This window comes from Pongo abelii, chromosome 20 (genome assembly GCF_028885655.2).
Source record: "Pongo abelii isolate AG06213 chromosome 20, NHGRI_mPonAbe1-v2.0_pri, whole genome shotgun sequence".
In the NCBI taxonomy this organism is placed as follows: Eukaryota; Metazoa; Chordata; class Mammalia; order Primates; family Hominidae; genus Pongo; species Pongo abelii.
In genome coordinates, this window is record NC_072005.2 from 50,294,484 (window position 1) to 50,315,120 (window position 20,637).

Sequence of the window (20,637 nt, forward strand, 5' to 3'; positions counted from 1 at the left end):
AAAAGAATAGAGGCCTTAGATACCACACAATACAGGGAATACCAGTTTTACAAAAAGAGTAGTTTAGAAAACTCACTATTCATTTCCCAGAGCTGCTGTTACCACATGGCACAAAATTGGGTGGCTTGAACAATAAAAATTCATTCTCTCCCAGTTTTCTGCAGGCTAGACCTCCAAAATCAAAGTGTCAGAAGGGCCATGCTCTCTTTCATTACCACTTAGTAGCTTCTGCTGGTATCCATTGATCTTTGATATTCCTTGGCTTTTAGCTGTATCACTTCAAGCTGTGTCTCTGTGGTCACATGGCATTCTCCCCATGTGTTTCTGTCTTGATATGGTATGTTACTTTTCTAATAAGGACATTGTCATATTGAATGAGGGTACACCCTAATGCCCTCATCTTGATTGCATCTTCAAAAACCCTATTTCAAAGTAAGGTCATGTTCACAGGTTAGGACTTCAACATATCTTTTTGGGAGACAAAATTAAACCTGTAACAGCCACTAAACAAACCATTACAATCCACAATAAGATAAAAACAAACTGAGCAGGAGGAAGAATCTGACTTTAAGAGATATCACATTATAAAACAAAAAAAAAATACACAGCATGCAAATAAAAAATTATGGTCCATTCCCAGAATAAATGAACAGAAACTGTCCCCAAGGAAACACAGACATTGGACTTACCAGACAAAGACTTTAAATAAACTGTCTTAAATATTCTCAAAGAGCTAGAGGAAACCATGAACAAAAATAATAATCAAACCAGGAGGATCATGTCTGAAAAAAGATATCAAATAGGTAGAAATTATTTAAAAACCATGAATTTTGGAGCTGAACAGTACAATAACTGAAATGAAAATTCACTGGAGGATTTCAACAGTATATTTAAGCAAGCAGAAAAATCAGTGAACTAAAAGGTAAGTAAATTGAAGTTATTCCATCTGAGGAGCAGAAGGAAAAATAAGTAGAACTGAGTTACCTGTGGGATGCCATCAAGCATATCAACATATGCACAATGGGAGTCACAATAAGAGAGGAGAGAGAAAGGAGTATAAGGAATATTTGAAGAAATAATGTTCAAAAACTTCTCAAACTTATAAAGACATGAATCTACACATATGAGAACCTCAAGGAACTAACTCCAAGAGGAATAAATGCATAGAGATCCACACCAAGACACATTATAATCAAACCATAAAAAGAGACTCAAAATCAACAAGAGGAAGTGACTCCTCATGTTCAAAGGCTCTATAATAAGATTAATAACCCATTCCTCATCAAAAACCATGATCTCCAGAAGCCAGTATGATGACATATTTAAGGTAATGAAATAAAAATAACTTATTAGCCAAGAATCCTATATCTGGCAAAACTATCCTTCAAAAATGAAGGAGAAATTAAGACATTCCTAGATAAACACTGAGGGAGTTCATTGCTAGTTGGCCTGCCCTACAAGAAATACAAAATACTTCAGGCAGAAGTAAAAAGACACTAAGTAGTATCTTGAAGCCATATAAACTAATAAAGAACACTGGTAAAGTAACTACATAGGTAAACACAAAAGCCAATATTATTGTATTATTGGCTAATAACTCCTATATGATTTACAGAAAAATGAGTAAAATAGTTATAAATCTATGTTAATGGGGCATACAATGTATAAAGATGTAATTTTTCAAATCCTAAAGGGAGGAGGACAGATATATGGGAGCAGGATTTTTTATATTGTGGAAGCTAGGTTAGTATTAATTCAAACTATATTAACTTCTTTAATGTATTACAATATAGTCTGAATTAATACTATTCAATACTTTTGCATCTTTAAATTTTTTCATAATAAAATTTGGAAAAATAGGCCAGCTGTGGTGGCTCACCTCTGTTATCCCAGCCCTTTGGGAGGGTGAGGCAGGAGGATTGCTTGAGGCCAGGAGTTTCAGAACAGCCTGGGCAACATAGTGAGACCCTGTCTCTACAATTTTTTTTTTTTTTAATTAGCTGGGTGTAATGGCACATTTCTGTAGTCCTAACTATGCAGGAGTCTGAGGCTGGAGGAACACTTGAGCCCAGGAGTTTGAGGCTGCAGTGAGCCAAGATCACACCATTGCACTCCAGCTAGGGTGACAGAGTGAGACCTTGTTTCAAAAAAGAGAAAAAGATGTTAACTGTATTCCACAGGGTAATCACTAAGAAAATAAAATATACAGAAAAGGGAATAATAAGAAAAATTAAATGGTACACTACAGGTCGGGCATGGTGACTCACGCTTGTAATCCCAGCATTTTGGGAGGCCAAGGTGGGTGGATCATTTTAGGTCAGGAGTTCAAGACCAGCCTGCCCAACATGGTGAAACTCTGTCTTTACTAAAAATACAAAAATTAGCTGGGCATTGTGGTGCCTGCCTGTAGTCCCAGCTACTTGGGAGGCTGAGGCATGAGAATCACTTGAACCCAGGAGGCAGAGGTTGCAGTGAGCTGAGATCACACCACTGCACTCCAGCCTGGGTGACATAGTGAGACCCTGTCTCAAAATGGAAAAAAAAAAAAAGGTATGCTGCAAAAACATCAAACAGAAAAGAAGACATTAGTCAAGAGACCTAGGAACAAAAAAGATAAGCCATGTAGAAAACAGATCACAAAGTGAAAGAAGCAAGGCCGTTTTAAAATCAGGAATTAATTTAAATGCAAATAGATTAAGCTCTCCAGTTAAAAGGCAAAAATTGGCAGAATGGATAAAACAGCATGATCTAACTATATGCTGTGTATAAGAGACTTATTTGCAACCCAAAGACAAAAAAAAGTTGAGTGAAAAAATGGAAGAAAATTATTCCATGCAGGATGTAAAAAGAGAGAACTGAGGTAACTGTATTAATATTAGACAAAATCGACTTTAGGTAAAAAACTTGACAAGAGACAAACAATGGCGTAATATATTGACAAAAGAGTCAATCCATCAAGAAGATATAACAATACAGACATTACACAGCTAGTCCCCAAATATATGATGTGAAAATTGATGGAACTGAAGGGAGAAATAAATATTTCTACAATGTTTTCAGACTTCAGTATCTCACTTTCAATAATGGATACAACAACCAGACAAAAGATCAATAAAGAATTAGAGGACTTGGAAACATAAACCAAACTTCTACCAGATATATACAAAGCACCCCACCTAAAACCAGCAGAATACACATTTTTCTTAAGTGGTCATGAAACATTTTCTGGGATAGATCATACATTAGGCCACAAAACAGGTCTCAATAAAAATAAAAAATCTCACGTATCAACAGAAAGATAAAGTCACATGAAATGTATTCTTGGGCCACAAAAAAGTGAAACTCAAACCAGTAACAAGAGGAAAACTGGAAAATTCACAAATGTGTGGAAATTAAACAGCACACTCATAAAAACCAATGGGGATAGAAGTTACAGGGAAATTCGAAAATACTTTGAGATGAAAACAAAACATGATGCAGGATTCCTTTGGTGCTAAAATAATAAAATTCTGCTGACTGAGCTAAAAAAATTTGTGGTAGAAAATATCAAAGACAGTTCCCCACCCACCCTATACACAATACCCACCCCCTATAACTTAAACAAAACAACTTTCTCCTTTCTAGAGAAAATCACATTGGAAACAAAGCCTCTGCAAGAAGTCCTGATATATGTGCTTTTACAAGGCTGCTAAATATTACCTTGTTTTGGATTCCACATTGACTTGATCGATTGATGATCATTCTATTGCATTTATCATCTCAAGAGCAAGCTGAGTGGATACAAAAAAAAATTTAAGTTGAAATAAGGGAAGAAGCATTTTCAAGATATAATTTAGATTTTTTTTCCAAATTACAACACAGTTGGCTCTTGAACACCACAGGTTTAAACTGCATGGGTCCACTTCTATGTGAAATTTTTTTCAACAAATATATTGCAAATTTTTTGGAAATTTGCAACAATTTGAAAAAGATCACAGATAAGCCATGTAGCCTAGAAATATCAAACAATTAAGAAAAATTTAGGTATATCATGAATGCATAAAATATACATAGATATTAGTCTATCATTTACTACCATAAAATATACATGAATTATAAAAAGGTAAAACTTATCAAAACTTACAGACTGTACGTTCACAGTCAAGAGAAATGTAAAACAAAGATGCAATATTAAAACTGCATAAAGTTAACTGTAGTACATGCTGTGCTACTGTAATAATTTAATAGCTATCTCCTGTCACTATTGTGGTGAGCTCATGTGTGTAAATATCTGCTTAAAATTCCAAGTGATGCTAATTATCTCAAAATGAGCAGTTCATCTCTCTAGTAAATTGTGTATTACAGTAAAAAGTGATCTAAATGTTTCCTCTTATTTTTTATTGTGTTTAGTGCAATATTATAAACCTTGAATAATACAATGGGACCTATGTGAACCGCCACTAGTGATGTTGCAAGTGCTCCCAAGATGCATAGAAAAGTCATGACATTATAAGAAAAAGTTGAATTGCTTGATATGTACTGTAGATTGAGGTCTGAAGCTGCAGCTGCCTGCCATTTCAGAAAGACCGTTTATTTTGTAAATAGATGGTGTAAACTTACAGTATCAATACAGTACAGAACTGTAAATATTTCTCTTCCTCTTGATTTTTTCTTTTTTTTGAGATGGAGTCTCACTCTGTCGCCTTGGCTGGAGTGCAGTGGCACAATATTGGCTCACTGCAACCTCTGCCTCCCGGGTTCAAGCAATTCTCCTGCCTCAGCCTCTGCAGTAGCTAGGATTACAGGCATGTACCACCACGCCCAGCTAATTTTTGTATTTTTAGTAGAGACGGGGTTTCACCATATTGGCCAGGTTGGTCTCGAACTGCTGACCTAGTGATCTGCCCACCTAGTGATCTGCCCCCCCCCCCCCCCCGGCCTCCCAAAGTGCTGGGATTACAGGCGTGAGCCACTGCACCTGGCCCCTCTTGGCCCCTCTTGGCGGGGCGGGACGGTAGCCTATTTCCGCTCGGGCATTCTGGGAAGTGTAGTGCAGGAGCCCTTGCAACCTTGTGCACTTCCGCTGCAGGAGGGCGAGGCAGCCGTCATCAATCCCCTCTGGGAGGTGAGTCAGCGCGGAACCTCTGCATCTACAGCGAGCTTTCCTGGCCTGGGCGTTGGACTCGCAGGTGCCTGCCTTCGCCCCCAGTGAAGAGAAGTCGCAGAGGGCGGGGACGACGGTTTGCTTGCCCTCTGCTTTTAGGGCGGTGCATGGGTCTCCAAGTTGGGAATGGCTCCTGGTCGCACGTTTGGTTTGAGGGTCTCCCGGGCGCTCAAGTTCCCTCGCCTTCCCCACCTTCCACACGCTCTGCTGCCTTCTGGCGATATAATCATGGTAGTTTCTGAATTTCTCCGTTTCTCCTCTGTAAAGTGAGTTTCATAGTAGTACCTATCTGGTAGCGGTTTCGTGAGATTTACGTAAGATAAATAGATGTAAAAATGCTTAGGACCGATCCTGGCACACACTGAAAAGGTGGCTGGTTGTTGCCAATCTGTTATTTCTTCCTGGAGAGGAGAGGCGTTCAGTCTCTGAAAGCTTCTGTGAGCCCGCAGTGGGTTCTGAGCTCCAGGTGCAGTGCTACTCGCCCTTCTCTGATCCCTGCACCCCACGGGGCTGTTCCTGGGTTCCTAACCTGGGGGAGGGGGGTGTCAATTTTCTCTCCATCTTTTTTATTTTTCCTTCTCTTTTAAGGCATGAGTGTGTCTCACCTCCATGTGGTGCCTGGGGATGTCCACTGTCATTCATCCTGGACCAGAAACACAGTTTAGGTATCTTCCAACCTCCTTTCCTTCCTCAGCCTTGACTAACCGGAGGGCTGCAGAGAGGAGGGTGTTGACCCCCTGGCTCTTGGTAACATTGTCCCAAAGTGAGAGGACTTAATATATGCTATTGCTATTTCTGCTCAGTTGGAGAACAGAGTTCCCTCACTCATTAGCAATATTATTTTTCCTGCTGGGCAAATGCTCAAATATTTATGGAATAAACGGGAGGTTGGATTCGGCATGTGTTCAGGAATGAGTAATAATAATTTGTTAATACGTTGAGTGCCAGGGTCTCTTCTATAGGCTTTATATGCATTAATTAGCTTAATCTTCATAACAACGATAATATTATAATTCCTATTTTACAGATGACAACACTGATAGGTAAAACATTTATCTTCCCAAAGTAAAACAACAGGAAAGAGCCTGAACTGGGAGTTTGAGCTCAGGCTGAGCTCAGGCAGTGTGGGTTCTTGACCTTTGTGCCACTCTCCTTCAGCCCTGAGAAATGTCAGTCCCATGGGGCCGCAGTGACTCACACCTGTAATCCCAACACTTTGGAAGGCTGAGGCAGGAGGGTGGCTTGAGCCCAGGAGTTCAACACCAGCCTGGGCAACATGGTGAGACACTGTCTGTACAAAAAAATTAAAAAATTAGCTGGATGTGGTGGCACACACCTGTGGTCCCAGCTACTTGGGAGGCTGAGGCAGGAGGATCGCTTGAGTCCAGGAGGCAGAGGTTACAGTGAGCTGAGATCACGCCACTGCACTCCAGCCTGGGCAAGAGAGTGAGAGTCTGTCTCAAAAAAATTAAAAATAAAAATAAAAAGAGGAAAAGAAATGGTTTCACAGCATAGGCAATGACTGGGGGATGCTCGAGTCATAATCAAAAAACTTTTTAAAAAAGGATTTGCAGGGAAGAACTCTGAGGAGATGACATTTGAGTAAATACCTGACACTGCTATTAAAATAAATAAATAGATAGGGTTTACATTATCCAGTCTGTGATTGACCCTTTTATGAATGATTTCACTTTTTTTTTTTGAGACTGAGTCTCCCTCTGTCGCCCAGGCTGGACTGCAGTGGCGCGATCTCAACTCACTGCAACCTCCCACTCCCAGGTTCAAGCAATTCTCATGCCTCAGCCTTCCAAGTAGCTGGGATTACAGGTGCCCGCCACCATGCCTGGCTAATTTTTGTATTTTTAGGAGAGATGGGGTTTCACCATGTTGGCCAGGCTGGTCTCGAACTCCTGACCTCAAGTGATCCGCCTGCCTCGACCTCCTAAAGTGCTGGGATTACAGGCGTGAGCCACTGCGCCCGGCCTTATGATTTCACTTTTAAGGATGACCTTGATGTTGTTTGAGCAAAGCAAATGAAATTAAAAACCCAGAAGAAATTGACAGATAAAGTTCATCCTCTCCTCCTCCCAATTAGGAATAGCCTCAGAATTTTGTAGCTCAAAGGAATCTTGGAGATCAATTAGTACAGTCCTTGTCTGACTGCGTGCCATTCTTTGATTCCGTGTGCATCAAATACTCACTATATTCTAGGTGCTTGGGATAAAAAGATGAGTAATTGTTCATTATCTCACAGGCAAAACAGATGCTTGATTTACTAATTATACCCCAAATGCCCCAGCTACTCTGAAGGCTTTCAAGAGGAGGGATTACAAGAGAAGGACAGGGAAGCTGGTCCTCTCTGGAGGCAGAGTGGCAGGAGCAAAGGCACGAGAGGACTTGACAACCTAGGAATGAACAAAGTCTGGAAATTCAGGCCTAGAAAAGTGGCCCTGGTACATATAGTGAGCAGAGCTGAGCCAGGCACCCCAAACCCCATTTGTTTTTTTCTGCTAAATGTTGTGAAATGTCAAGTCTTGCAAAATCCTGTTACTGAGCAGAACAGGAGGGTGCAGGTAAATATAGGACCAGAACAAAGGGAATTGGATGTTAAGAATTGATATCTCTCCCTAGCTTTGAGAAGAGAATACATTGCTCTCGTCCCTACTAGAGTGTTTCTGCCTGAAGTAGGAGGACCCATGAACAGGAGTAGCTATCTGTATTGAATGTTATCTTGTATATACTCACTGAAACCTCTTAATAACCCTACGAGGTAGATACTGTTATTGTCCTCACTTTATGGGTGAGGAAATAGGCACAAAGAGCTAGTAAGTCAGAGGAGTCAATTAGGATATTAGGTTCCTCATCATCTGGCTCCAGTATCTCTCAGCAGATCATTTTCAGCAGTTCATACCCTCCAACTTCCCTTTCTCTGATCTCTAAGACATGATTCCTTCCATGTCTTCATATTTCTGGTTAGAGAAAGAGACACGATTAAGAGACAGGCTCTGGACTCAGCTGGGTTCAGATGCAGTCTCACCTCACCAGCTCTGGGACCTTGGGCAACTTAATCTCAGTAATCCTCAGCTTCCTCATCCATTAAATGGGAACAACAGTCATCATATCATCACTTATTGAGAGCTTATATAATGTGCCGGAGACGGAACCAAGGCTTTTCCCCCCTATTTTAGAAATTGAGTCATAATTCATATACCATATAATTCACCCTTTTAAAGTGTACAATTCGGTGGTATTTAGTGTATCCACAATGTTACGTTGTACAACCATCACCATTTTCTAATTGAAGAACATTTGTATCACCCCCAAAGAAACCTCATATTCCCTAGCCATCACTCTTTACTATCTCCTCTCTCAGCCCCTGGCAACTATTAATTTACTTTTTGTCTCTATGGATTAGCCTAGCCAAGCCTATTTGATTTGCCCATTAATCCCAAAAGCAACTGTAAATTAGGATCTATTATTAGTACTACAGTATTTTTCATTTAAGTGAGACAGATACTGTCAAACTTTTGTTTAAAAAAAAAAAACTAGCAGAGACACATTTTAAATTAGTATTTCCTTACGACAGTGAGCATGGGAAAGGGAGATACACCATTGAGACTCTCCTGGCTACATGAAGAAAATTCTTAAGTATTTATACCTTTTACAAAACTGAATGCTGATATCAATTAAATATTACAGGACAACAAAGTAGTAAGTAATATAGCCAATCAGAATTATAGACTTTTCAGAGGTAAAGGTGAATTTCATAAGATAAAGCATTGTACAGTCTTTGAAATCTGGATGTTATAAAAGACTTTCTTATTGGAAATGATGGCAAAAGACATTTGCAACAACAATTTTATGATGCCTAATATCATCTGCTTTTCTGCAGCTTGCAGGGAAATCAGTTATATGAGTTTCCATCTGTTCACACATTTGACCCTTATAATAATCTTGCAAGAAAGCACTATTTTTCTCATTTGCAGGTGACAGATTTGAGGAATGGGGAGGTTAATTAGCTTAAACAGAGTTAGTAGCCATGCCAGGATTTGACCCCAGACCTTGTGACCCCAGAATCCACTTTTGTAGCCAGTACATTCTGCTGCGAGTAGCTGGGATTACAGGTGTGTGCCACCACACCCGGCTAATTTTTGTATTTTTTTGTAGAGATGGGGTTTTGTCATGTTGCTCAGGCTAGTCTTGAACTCCTGAGCTCAAGCAATCTGCCTGCCTCGGCCTCCCAAAGTGCTGGGATTACAGGCATGAGCCACCATGCCCAGCCACCTTTTAAAAATTCACCCAGAACAGCCACGTGGGCTAGGGCCTGTTTCTCATGGCTTCTTTCCCTTTTCCCAGTTCTGCCTTCCCAGGACCCTGCCCTTCCCCAGAAGGAGCAGGAGAAAATGACCAAGTTTCAGGTGAGTTGAGTTTTGCTTTTTATCTCTTAAAATGACATCTCTTTTCCTCAAAGATTAGACGCATTTTTTTCTCTTCCTTGGGAAAGATAAAGGAGGAAAACAGGTATTTGGGATCTGCTAGTTACTTGATTTTCGATTGGTTCAATTTTTTGTTTATGTCTTTAGCTTTTGTTTTGGTAGTTTTATCATCTTTATTTCACAAGTAGTAGTGCAAACATTCGTAGATATCAAAAAATGGGAGAAAACCTCCACGTTACTACATTGCATACAAATAATCTATTTCCCCCATACTATTTTATATGTATTTACATATTGTATGTCTTATATCTATACTTGTCAGTGTATTTTAAAGAACTACAATCACATTCTATATACAATTTTCTTTTTTCAGTTAATGTTATTACTAGAGTTTTGTATGATTTAGTGTTCCTTTATGTATTTGTCTCAGAAGGGTTTTCATTTTTTGTCTAATTTTTCAGAGGCTACAAACAAACATACACAATGCTGTGTCTCTAAATAGTATTTCAATTTGCAATACTTTTTCATGGGGCTTTAAAAATGCAATATTTACTTACAAAAATTACATATATCTTAAGTGGTCAGGTCAATAACAGTTTTATATCCCACTTTGACAGCTGTATAATTGCATTAGCCCACCATTCAGAACAAGATATAGAACATTTATATTACCCCAAAAAGGTCCCTCCTGTCTCTTTCAAGTCAGTTCCTTACTCCCCAGAGGCATCCTCTGTTATCCCTTACCCCCTTCTCACCCTTTCCCCCTGAGGCCCTAAAGTCCATTGTGTCATTCTTAGACCTTTGGATCCTCATAGCTTAGCTTCTACTTATGAGAGAGAACATATGATGTTTGGTTTTCCATTCCTGAGTTACTTCACATAGAATAATAGTCTCCAATATCATCCAGCTTGCTGCAAATGCCATTAATTTGTTCCCTTTTACGGCTGAGTAGTATTCCATCATATATATATATATATATATATATATATATATATATACACCACGGTTTCTTTTGTTTCTTTTTTTTTTTTTTTTTTTTTGAGACCAAGTCTTGCACTGTTGCCCGGGCTGGAGTGCAATGGCGCAATCCTGGCTCACTGCAACCTCCGCCTCCTGGGTTCAAGCAATTCTCCTGCCTCAGCCTCCCGAGTAGCTGGGATTACAGGCACCTGCCACCATACCCAGCTAATTTTTTGTATTTTTAGTAGAGACGACGTTTCATCATGTTGGCCAGGCTGGTCTTGAACTCCTGACCTCGTGGTTCACCCACCTCGGCCTCCCAAAGTGCTGGAATTACAGGCGTGAGCCACTGCAGCTGACCACACAGTTTCTTTATCTACTCATTGACTGATGGGCATTTGGGTTGGTTCCACATTTTTGCAATTGCAAATTGTGCTACTATAAACGTGCATGTACAAACACCTTTTTCAGTGCTGGGACTAAATTGACCCAACATTTCTAGGACAATTTGGTAGTAATCAGTCAAGTTATAAAATACATATTCCATGTGATTCAAGGTTTACAGTGCTGGGGCATTTACTGTTGGAATACTTACAAATGTCACCAAATTAAATACACAGGGGTTATTTTTTAGTAGCACACACTTTTGATGTGACTGTGGAGAAGTAGTCTATGAGATTGGCATGTGGGATGGAGAAAACGAGGAAGCTACTTAAAGTTGATTTGAGGCCCTCACAATCCAGAACATCTTCCTGCCTGTTCTTTCTACCTGCTCAGTGCTGCCTCTCTCCCAGCAGTTATTGGCCATAAGATTGAGATTACATCTGCTTGATGTTGTAGGAGATGGTGACATTCAAGGATGTGGCTGTGGTCTTCACCAGGGAGGAGGTGGGGTTGCTGGACGTTGCCCAGAGAAAGCTGTACCAAGATGTGATGCTGGAGAACTTCAGGAACCTGCTGTCAGTGGGTGAGCACAGGCACCTTCTGTAACTGAGTATCAGTCCTCTGGACTGTCCTGCTTTCAATTATTTAAGACTTAGGATGTTTAAAATGCTTCCCTGAACTTGGGGATGTGAATTTCCTAATTCCCCAGGACATCTTGTCTATACCTTGTCTATTTTTCTCAAATTGCAGTTGTGAAATCTTGGTGGGTTTTGAAATCAGTTGGTGAGTTACATTACTATTGTGTTTAATGAAATGAAGTAGAAATATTATAGCTCCTTGTCAGGAACTGCATTCAGTGCAACAAAAATTGTAAGTAAAAACAGGAAAGAAGATGTGATAAAAGTAGATAATGGTTAGGATCAGATTATCTGATCACTTGATTCAGTGATTTACATTTATGTATTTGTGTACCGGATCACAAATTAAAAGGTATTCAGACAATAGCTCATGATCACAATTTTGAAAAATACTACTTAGAGCGCATGAAAATGGTGGTGTTGGAATTAAAGTTTTTGACTATAATGCATTCACTTTATATATATGCCATTTCTTTTTCACAGGCTATCAACCCTTCAAACTAGATGTGGTATTACAGTTGGGAAAAGAAGACAAGCTTTGGATGATGGAGACAGAAATCCAAGGAGATGGGTGTTCAGGTGAGAACCATGCAGCTGTGAGTCTTTGCAGGGTACAGCCTAGTCCTCTCCTCCTCACCACCTCCTCAGCCACCAGCCTGGCCCAAGACCCCAGCATTCATCACCCCAGTTTACTGCAGCAGCTTGTGCATGACCTTCCTCCTTCTACCTCCCTCCAGTCCATTCTCCACATAGCAGCCAGATCATGTAAGTCAGAGCATGTCGCTCCTTGGCTCAAAAGCCTGCTGTGACTTCCCATCTCACTCATTAATTCCAAAATCTGTTTGAGCCTTCAGGGTCCTATGTGACCTGGTCACCCACTCCCTGTGAATTGATTTCCTATCCTTTGCTTTTCACTCAGTTCTTTCCAGCCACACAAGACTGCTGTGTGTTTCTTATACATGCCAAGTGTGCTTTTTTTTTTTTTTTTTTTTTTAAGACGGGTCTCACTCTGTGGCCCAGGCTGAAGTGCAGTGGTGCAATCGTGGTATACTGCAGCCTCAACCTCCTAGGCTCAATCGATCTTCTCACCTCAGCCTCCTGAGTAGCTGGGATGGGACTACAAGGCACATGCCACTATGCTGTACTAATTTTAAAACTATGTATATATACTTTTTTTTTTTTTTTTTTGGTAGAGATGAGGTCTCACCATATTACCCAGGTTGGTCTCAAACTCCTGAGCTCAAGCAATCCTCCCACTTCAGCCTCCCAAAGTGTTAGTATTACAGGCATGAGCCACTGTGCCCAGCATACATGTATTTCTTTCTACCTGAAGCCTTTTGCTCTTCTGTCTGCCTGGGATGTTCTTACCTCATACATCCTCTTGGCTCCCAGCCCACTTCCTTTGTGTCTGGTCAGATGTCATCTCATCACAGAAACCTGCTTTTTTTTTTTTTTTAATAGACGGGGTCTTGCTCTGTTGCCAGGCTGGAGTGCTGTGGCATGATCTTGGCTCACTGCAACCTCCGACTTCCTGGAAACCTGCTTTGACTGCCCTGTTTAAAATACCTATCCTTGGCTGGGTGTGATGGCTCATCCCTGTAATCTCAGCACTTTGAGAGGCCAAGGTGGCAGGATCACTTGAGGCCAGGAGTTTAAGACCAGCCTGGACAACATAGTGAGACCCCACCTCTACAAAAAAATTAAAAAAATTAGCTCACAGGGAGCTATAATTGTGCCACTGCACTCTAGCCTGGGTGACAGAGCAAGACCCTGTCTCAAAAATACATACATACATACATACATACATACATACATTTAATTAAATTAAATACCCATCTCTTTATTCTGCCTGACTTTGTGATTAATCATCAATCATCAGCTGACATATTCATGTATTATATTTTGTTTATTTTTTATGGTCTCTTTCCCCATTAGAGTATAACTTCATGAGCGTAAGAATTTTACCTGTTTTCTTTTCATTTTTCTTTTTCTTTTCTTAGAGATGGGGGTCTGGCTTTTTCACCTAGGCTGGAGTGCAGTGATACAATCATAGCTTGCTGCAGCTCAAACTCCTGGGCTAGGACTACAGGAGTGCACTACTGTGCCCAACACTAATTTTACCTGTTTTTAAATTGCTGATCCTTATTGCCTTTAATAGGCTTGGCACATAATACCTGTTCATTTAATATTTGTTGAATGAGTGACTGAATGAGTGAATGAATGGGTTAATGGACCGATGTCGGTAACATCAGTTAATAGACTAATGGATAGGTGTTTCCATTTGAATAGTAGTGAAATGGCTCCCTCACAGATCTCCCTAACCTGTGGTATCTGCGTGACTTTTGGTGAGAGTTGCCTCATCCATACACCCAGTGACAACCTCCCTGTTCTGCTTTCACCGCTCTCCTTCTATTCTTTCTCTTCCTTATTTCATTCCCCCTTTTCTTCACTCTTTCCTTCATTTATCTTTAATTTGAATATACATCATAAATACCTAAAGTATACTAATTAAAGTCGTTCCTACTTGATAGAAGCACCAAAACGCAAACCTAAATTAAAAAACAAAAAAGCAAACCAAAAGCCCAGGAGAATCTCTGTGCTTATCTGAGAGAGACAGGCCCTGGATTTTGTAAGTAGCTGGGGTAGTAAAATCTTTCCCATCTTCTTAGCTTTTATTTTCTTGTATCTCCATGCTGCATGAAGGTTTACTGCATTGCAATCAGGAATGTTGGATTTTGACTTCTTTGACTGACTGCCTCATTTTTAAAAATCTTCTTTTTTTGTTTTTGACTGCCTCATTTTTGTGTATAAACCTAAACTTGGGAATTATGATCCCAGTTATTGCCATTGTCCTTTTTTTTTTTTTTCTTAACAGGTAGCTTCCCAACTTCTTTGCCTCCTTGAGCAAATCTTGACTGTTTTTTTTTTTTTTTTTTTTTTTCTTTTTTTGAGATGGAGTCTCACTCTATCACCAGGCTAGAGTGCAGTGGCACAATCTTGGCTGGCTGCAACCTCTGCCTCTCAGGTTCAAGTGATTCTCCTGCCTCAGCCTCCCGAGTAGCAGGGACTATAGGCGCATGCCACCATACCCAGCTAATTTTTGTATTTTTAGTAGAGATGGGGTTTCACCATGTTGGCCAGGATGGTCTCTATCTCTTGATCTTGTGATCTGCCCACGTTGGCCTCCCAAAGTGCTGGGATTACAGGCATGAGCCACTGTGCCCGGCCACAAATCTTTACTTTTTAAATTTTTGGCCAATTTTTTATTGAAATATATACAGAAAACTGTACAAATTGTAAATGTATAGCTCCCTAAATTTTCAGAAAGTAAAATGGCTTGTTTTACAGTTCTTTTTTATTGAGGTAAAATTTACATGTGCACACCTTAAGTGTGCAGTGTGATGAGTTTTGACAAAAGGATATAACTATGTAACTCACAGCCCTTGGAAAACTGAACAAATCTGACAGCGTATTCTACCCTCACCTCTCTTTATTTTTTGGCAAACATCAGAAATTTTTAGGGTTTCACATTCTGCCTGTCCATCTAGGTACCCAGCTCCACCTATACAAAATATTCCTGAGGTCTATTTTCACTGGACAGAAGTAGAAATTAAAGGGCATCTTCTCCCTCAAGGATCAATAAAACAAAACTTCACTTCTCATGGAGAGAGTTCACAGGCAGAGAATAAAGAGGTGTCATTAAAGGACTATTTCAGAACATAGTTACTCTTCTGATGTATGTTCAGCCTAGTTATAATTTTTATGACACCTGTGTTAGTTATCAATTATTTTATAACAAATTACTGTGAAACTTAGCACCTTGGCCAGTTGTGGTGGCTCACGCCTGTAATCCCAGCATTTTGGGAGGCTGAGGCAGGCAGATCACCTGAGGTCAGGAGTTCGAGACCAGCCTGGCCAACATGGTGAAACCCCATCTCTACTAAAAATCAAAAAAAAAAAAAAAAAAAAAATTAGCTAGGTGTGGTGGCAGGCACCTGTAATCCCAACTACTGGGGAGGCTGAGGCTGGAGAATCACTTGAACCCTGGAGGCAGAGGTTGCATTGAGCTGCTATCATACCATTGCACTCCAGCCTGGGGAACAAGAGCAGAACTTCGTCTCAAAACAAAACAAAAACCTTAGCACCTTAAAACAACGAACATTGGTTTATAGTTTCTATGGGTTAGGCATATGGGAGCAGCTTAGCTTAACCCTGAGTGAGGGTACTCACTCAGGATCTCAAAAAGCTGTTAAAGAGTGACGGAGCTGCCGTCCCTGGAAGGCTTGACTGGGACTGAAGGACCTGCTTCCAAGGTGGGCTCGTTCACATGGCTGTGGCAGAAGGCCTCACTTCCTTGCTAAGTGAACCATTCCCTAGGGCTGCTGAAGTGTCCTCAAAACATGGCAGCTAGTTTCTCGCAGACCCAGTGATTCAGGAGTGTGGAAGATAGAAGCCACAGTGTTTTTATCACCTAGCATCAGAAGTGACAGAGATCATTGGGGACCATCTTGTATTAGCCATCTAGGTTTATCAGAAAATTCAGTCAAACTAAGTGGCAACAATTATCAATGCCTTTACTCCTATAGGGTGTGTCAGCTGTGGGAATAAGTTTTCTAATTCTTTTTCATTTATCATGTTCACTAATTGAATATTATATACTTAGAACCTCATTGAAAAGAAGGAGAATTCTCCCAAATCTAGCTCATCAAATGTATGTTTAAGGACTAAATTAAGGAAATAATGGTACTATCTTATAGGTTTATTCTCAAGACAGAGAAGATATTTTTCTATATTCTCTTCACTTTTGCCAAAGATGTCCCCTCTTTCTCTCTTTGAGAATTCTTGGCATCACTTAATAATCCACTTGTAAATGCTGAAAGGGAAATTCAGGCTTTTCTAACTATTTTTGGGCTTTTTTTTTTTTTATCATATACAGATGCAGGTTGTACAATGTAACCATGATTCTGAGGCTCACACATAGCCAGGATTTTGTAGATTTTATACATCTGCCATAGAAAAGAGGAGAGGGTTTTTTTTTTTTTTTTTTTTTTTTTTAAGACGGAGTTTCACTCTGTAGCCCAGGCTTGAGTGCAGTGGCACGATCTCTGCTCATTGCAAGCTCTGCCTCCCGGGTTCACACCATTCTCCTGCCTCAGCCTCCCGAGTAGCTGGGACTACAGGCGCCTGCCACCACGCCTGGCTAATTTTTCGGTATTTTTAGTAGAGATGGGGTTTCACCATGTTAGCCAGGATGGTCTCGATCTCCTGACCTCATGATCTGCCCGCCTTGGCCTCCCAAAGTGCTGGGATTACACAGTGAGCCACTGTGCCCAGCCAAAGAGGAGAGGATTTTTAAGTGATTATTCTTATGGACAAGGAGGTAAAGTTTCTCCTCTATAATGTCTTTCTAGGACATCTTTTTGTTGCTCTGTAGTCTGTGTATTTGACCACATACATAAGTCTTGGTATTGGCCAGGCATGGTGGCTCACACCTGTAATCCCAGCACTTTGGGAGGCCAAGGCAGGCAGATGACTTGAGGTCAGGAGTTCAAGACCAGCCTGGCCAACATGGTGAAACCCTGTCTCTACTAAAAATACAAAAAAATTAATGGGGTGTGGTGGCATGCACTTGTAGTCCCAGCTCCTCCAGAGGCTGAGGCAGGAGAATCACTTGAACCCCAGAGGCAGAGATTTCAGTAAGCCGAGATCATGCCACCACACTCCAGCCTGGGCGACAGAGTGAGACTGTCTCCAAAAAAAAAAAAAAAAAAAAAAAAAAATCCTCTCCTCTTTTCCATGGCAGATGTATAAAATATAGAAAATCCTGGCTATATGTGAGCCTCAGAATCATAGTTACATTGTACAATCTGCAGCCTCAAAAAAAAAAAAAGTCTTGGTATAGCTCTAAATGAGTCTCAACATTTTGTATATAGAAGCCACCCTTTTTTGTTCCCATAGGCATGAAGAAAAACAATGATAGTCCAGGTGCGGTGGCTCACGCCTGTAATCCCAGCACTTTGGGAGGCCAAGGCGGGCAGATCACGAGGTCAGGAGATTGAGAACATCCTGGCTAACATGGTGAAACCCCGTCTCTACTAAAAATACAAAAAAATGAGCTGGGCATGGTGGCGGGTGCTTGTAGTCCCAGCTACTCAGGAGGCCGAGGCAGGAGAATGGTGTGAACCTGGGAGGTGGAGCTTGCAGTGAGCCGAGATCACACCACTGCGCTCCAGCCTGGGCGACAGAGTGAGACTCCGTCTCAAAAAAAAAAAAAAGAGAAAAAAACCAGTAATAAAGTCAAGCTGAACTCTCCACTGGTTTATTAAGGTTTCCCAATGTGGTCAACCTGTGAAATGTTTTTTTTAATTTCTGAACAAATATTCACTTGTCTTCATTTTCATTTCTGAGTTCCCTTTATCATTCCAGGACACAGGAATCAAAATGAGATAAATACCCTTCAAGAAGTAAGATTAAGATTCCTTTCATATGAAGACCTTATATGCTGGCAAATATGGGAACAATTTACAAGTAAATTAACCAGTAATCAAGACTTCATAATAAATCTTCAAGGCAAGAGGTCCAAGTTGCTAAAACAAGGTGATTCCCCCTGTCAGGCGTGGACAGGAGAATCTATTCAGGTGTCTGAAGATGAGAACTATATAATAAAGCTGCAAGGGGAGAGTTCAAATGGCATCAAAAATCAAGAGCTTCCAATGAGGACCACCTGGGATTTCTGGAGGAAAATGTATCTGAGAGAACCACAGAATTATCAGAGTAGGTGTCAGCAAATTGATGTAAAAAATAAGCTCTGTAAATGTGATCATTGTGTTAGGCAAAGAATTGCTCATCAACATGATGATCATGGACTACACAAAAGAGAGAAAGCTTTTAGCCACAATAATTGTGGAAAAGATTGTGTGAAGGAATCATCCCAGCATAGCATAATCCATTCAGGAGAGCAAACCTCTGATGAGAATGGAAAAGGCTTCAGTGTTGGCTGTAATCTTGAACTTCACCAGCAACTACACTTAGGAGACAAGCCTCATGTAAGTGGTGAGTATGGGAAGGGCATAAATTACAGCTCAGGGCTTCCCAGGCATCAGTGTGTCCACATAGGAGAGAAATGCTATAGGAATGGTGACAGTGGTGAGGGCTTCAGTCAGGGCTCACATCTGCAACCTCATCAGAGAGTGAGCACAGGAGAGAACCTCTACAGATGTCAGGTATGTGCCCAGAGCTTCAACCAGAACTCCTGTCTTCCCTCTCATGAGCTTACTCACCCAGGAGAGAAGTTGTGTACGTGTGGCAGGTGTGGGAAGGGCTTCCATCATAGCTTAGATTTTGACATTCACTGTGTAGACAGTGCTGGAGAGAGAGCCTGTAAATGTGATGTATATGATAAAGGCTTCAGTCAGACATCACAACTTCAAGCCCATCAGAGAGGTCACTCTAGAGACAAGACATACAAATGGGAAGGAAGTGACAGGATATTTAATAGGAATTCTGGTCTTCACCAGAGAGTTCACACTGGAGAGAAACCATATAAATGTGAGGTATGTGATAAGGGCTTCAGTAAGGCCTCAAATCTTCAAGCCCATCAGAGAATCCACACTGGAGAGAAACCCTACAAATGTGATGTGTGTGATAAGAACTTCAGCCGTAATTCCCACCTTCAGGCCCATCAGAGAGTCCATACAGGAGAGAAACCCTACAAATGTGACACATGTGGGAAGGACTTCAGTCAGATCTCTCATCTTCAGGCCCATCAGAGAGTTCACACAGGAGAGAAGCCATACAAATGTGAGACATGTGGGAAGGGCTTTAGTCAGAGTTCGCATCTCCAAGACCATCAGCGAGTCCATACTGGAGAGAAACCCTACAAATGTGATGTGTGCGGGAAAGGCTTCAGTTGGAGTTCACATCTTCAAGCCCATCAGAGAGTTCACACAGGAGAGAAACCATACAAATGTGAAGAATGTGGGAAAGGCTTCATCTGGAACTCATATCTTCATGTTCATCAGAGGATCCACACGGGAGAGAAACCCTATAAATGTGGCATGTGTGGTAAGAGCTTCAGTCAGACTTCACATCTTCAAGCCCATCAGAGAGTCCATACTGGAGAGAAACCATACAGATGTTTTGTGTGTGGTAAGGGCTTTAGTAAGAGTTCATGTCTTCAGATTCATCAGAGAGTCCATGATGGTGATCAATCTATTAATGATGAGTGTGATAGAGGTGCTTTTCAAGACCTAGACTTCCCATTTTCCTCAGAAAATCCACACAGCAGAGAATATTTATAAAATGTCATGTTTTAAGAATTCATGAGCTGAGTTTTTATAGTCATCTGAATTCCATTGAAGAAAACCTATTTTTGTATGAATATGACCAGTTTCAAGCAGAGCTCAAAATGTCACAGTTGTCAAGAGAACACACAACAGAGAAACCCTAAAAAGAATGATACAATACATTTCAATCAGAACCTTCACATTCAATAAGCAATATGCAGGAGTGAAGCCTTCAAACTGATAAGTAAGGTCAGAACTTTAGCAAAAGTATAATGAGGGACATGACAAAAATCTGTGTCCACTAGAATCTAAGCTCCATGCAGGAACATTGTTTACTGCTGTATGATCATGACCTTGAACCAGTACCTAACAAATAGTGGCTTCCGTGGAACTGTTTAACTTGATAGGAAAATTCTATCATATATAGGACATATATTTGAATATTTTAGTGAGCTCAGCCCCAATTCGTCGTTGTAATTGTACTGGGAAAAGGATTCTTGCAAGAAGCCTTAAAATGAATTCAAGGAAATGACATTTAATTAAAACACATAAAACCATGCAGTCTACAATTTGAGTAATATTTTTGCAATTGGCTTGTCCTCAGTTCAGCTTCATTTTCCAAGCAGTAATAGGCCAAAGTTTCTATCTGATCATTTAAGACTTTTTCCATATGGTGTACAGTTGTGCTATGTTTCTTTGGTGGGGGCTTTTACTATCTTTCTTTTTGGGAGCATGTGTGATAGAAACAGACTGAATGAAGAAAAAAATCCCAACTGGTTTTTAGTTCCGTA

General features: G+C 40.6%; 1 protein-coding gene across 1 annotated transcript; it reads left to right on the forward strand.

Annotated features, from left to right (window-relative positions):
- The first annotated feature begins 5,050 nt into the window (after nt 1–5,050).
- ZNF233 (zinc finger protein 233) lies at nt 5,051–20,415 on the forward strand. The gene is given in 6 exon segments (XM_054540654.2): nt 5,051–5,374; nt 9,500–9,561; nt 11,380–11,506; nt 12,045–12,140; nt 17,988–19,730; nt 19,733–20,415. Coding segments are annotated over 6 exon segments (2,181 nt in total). The 5' UTR covers nt 5,051–5,250; the 3' UTR covers nt 19,762–20,415.
- The last annotated feature ends 222 nt before the right edge of the window (nt 20,416–20,637 follow it).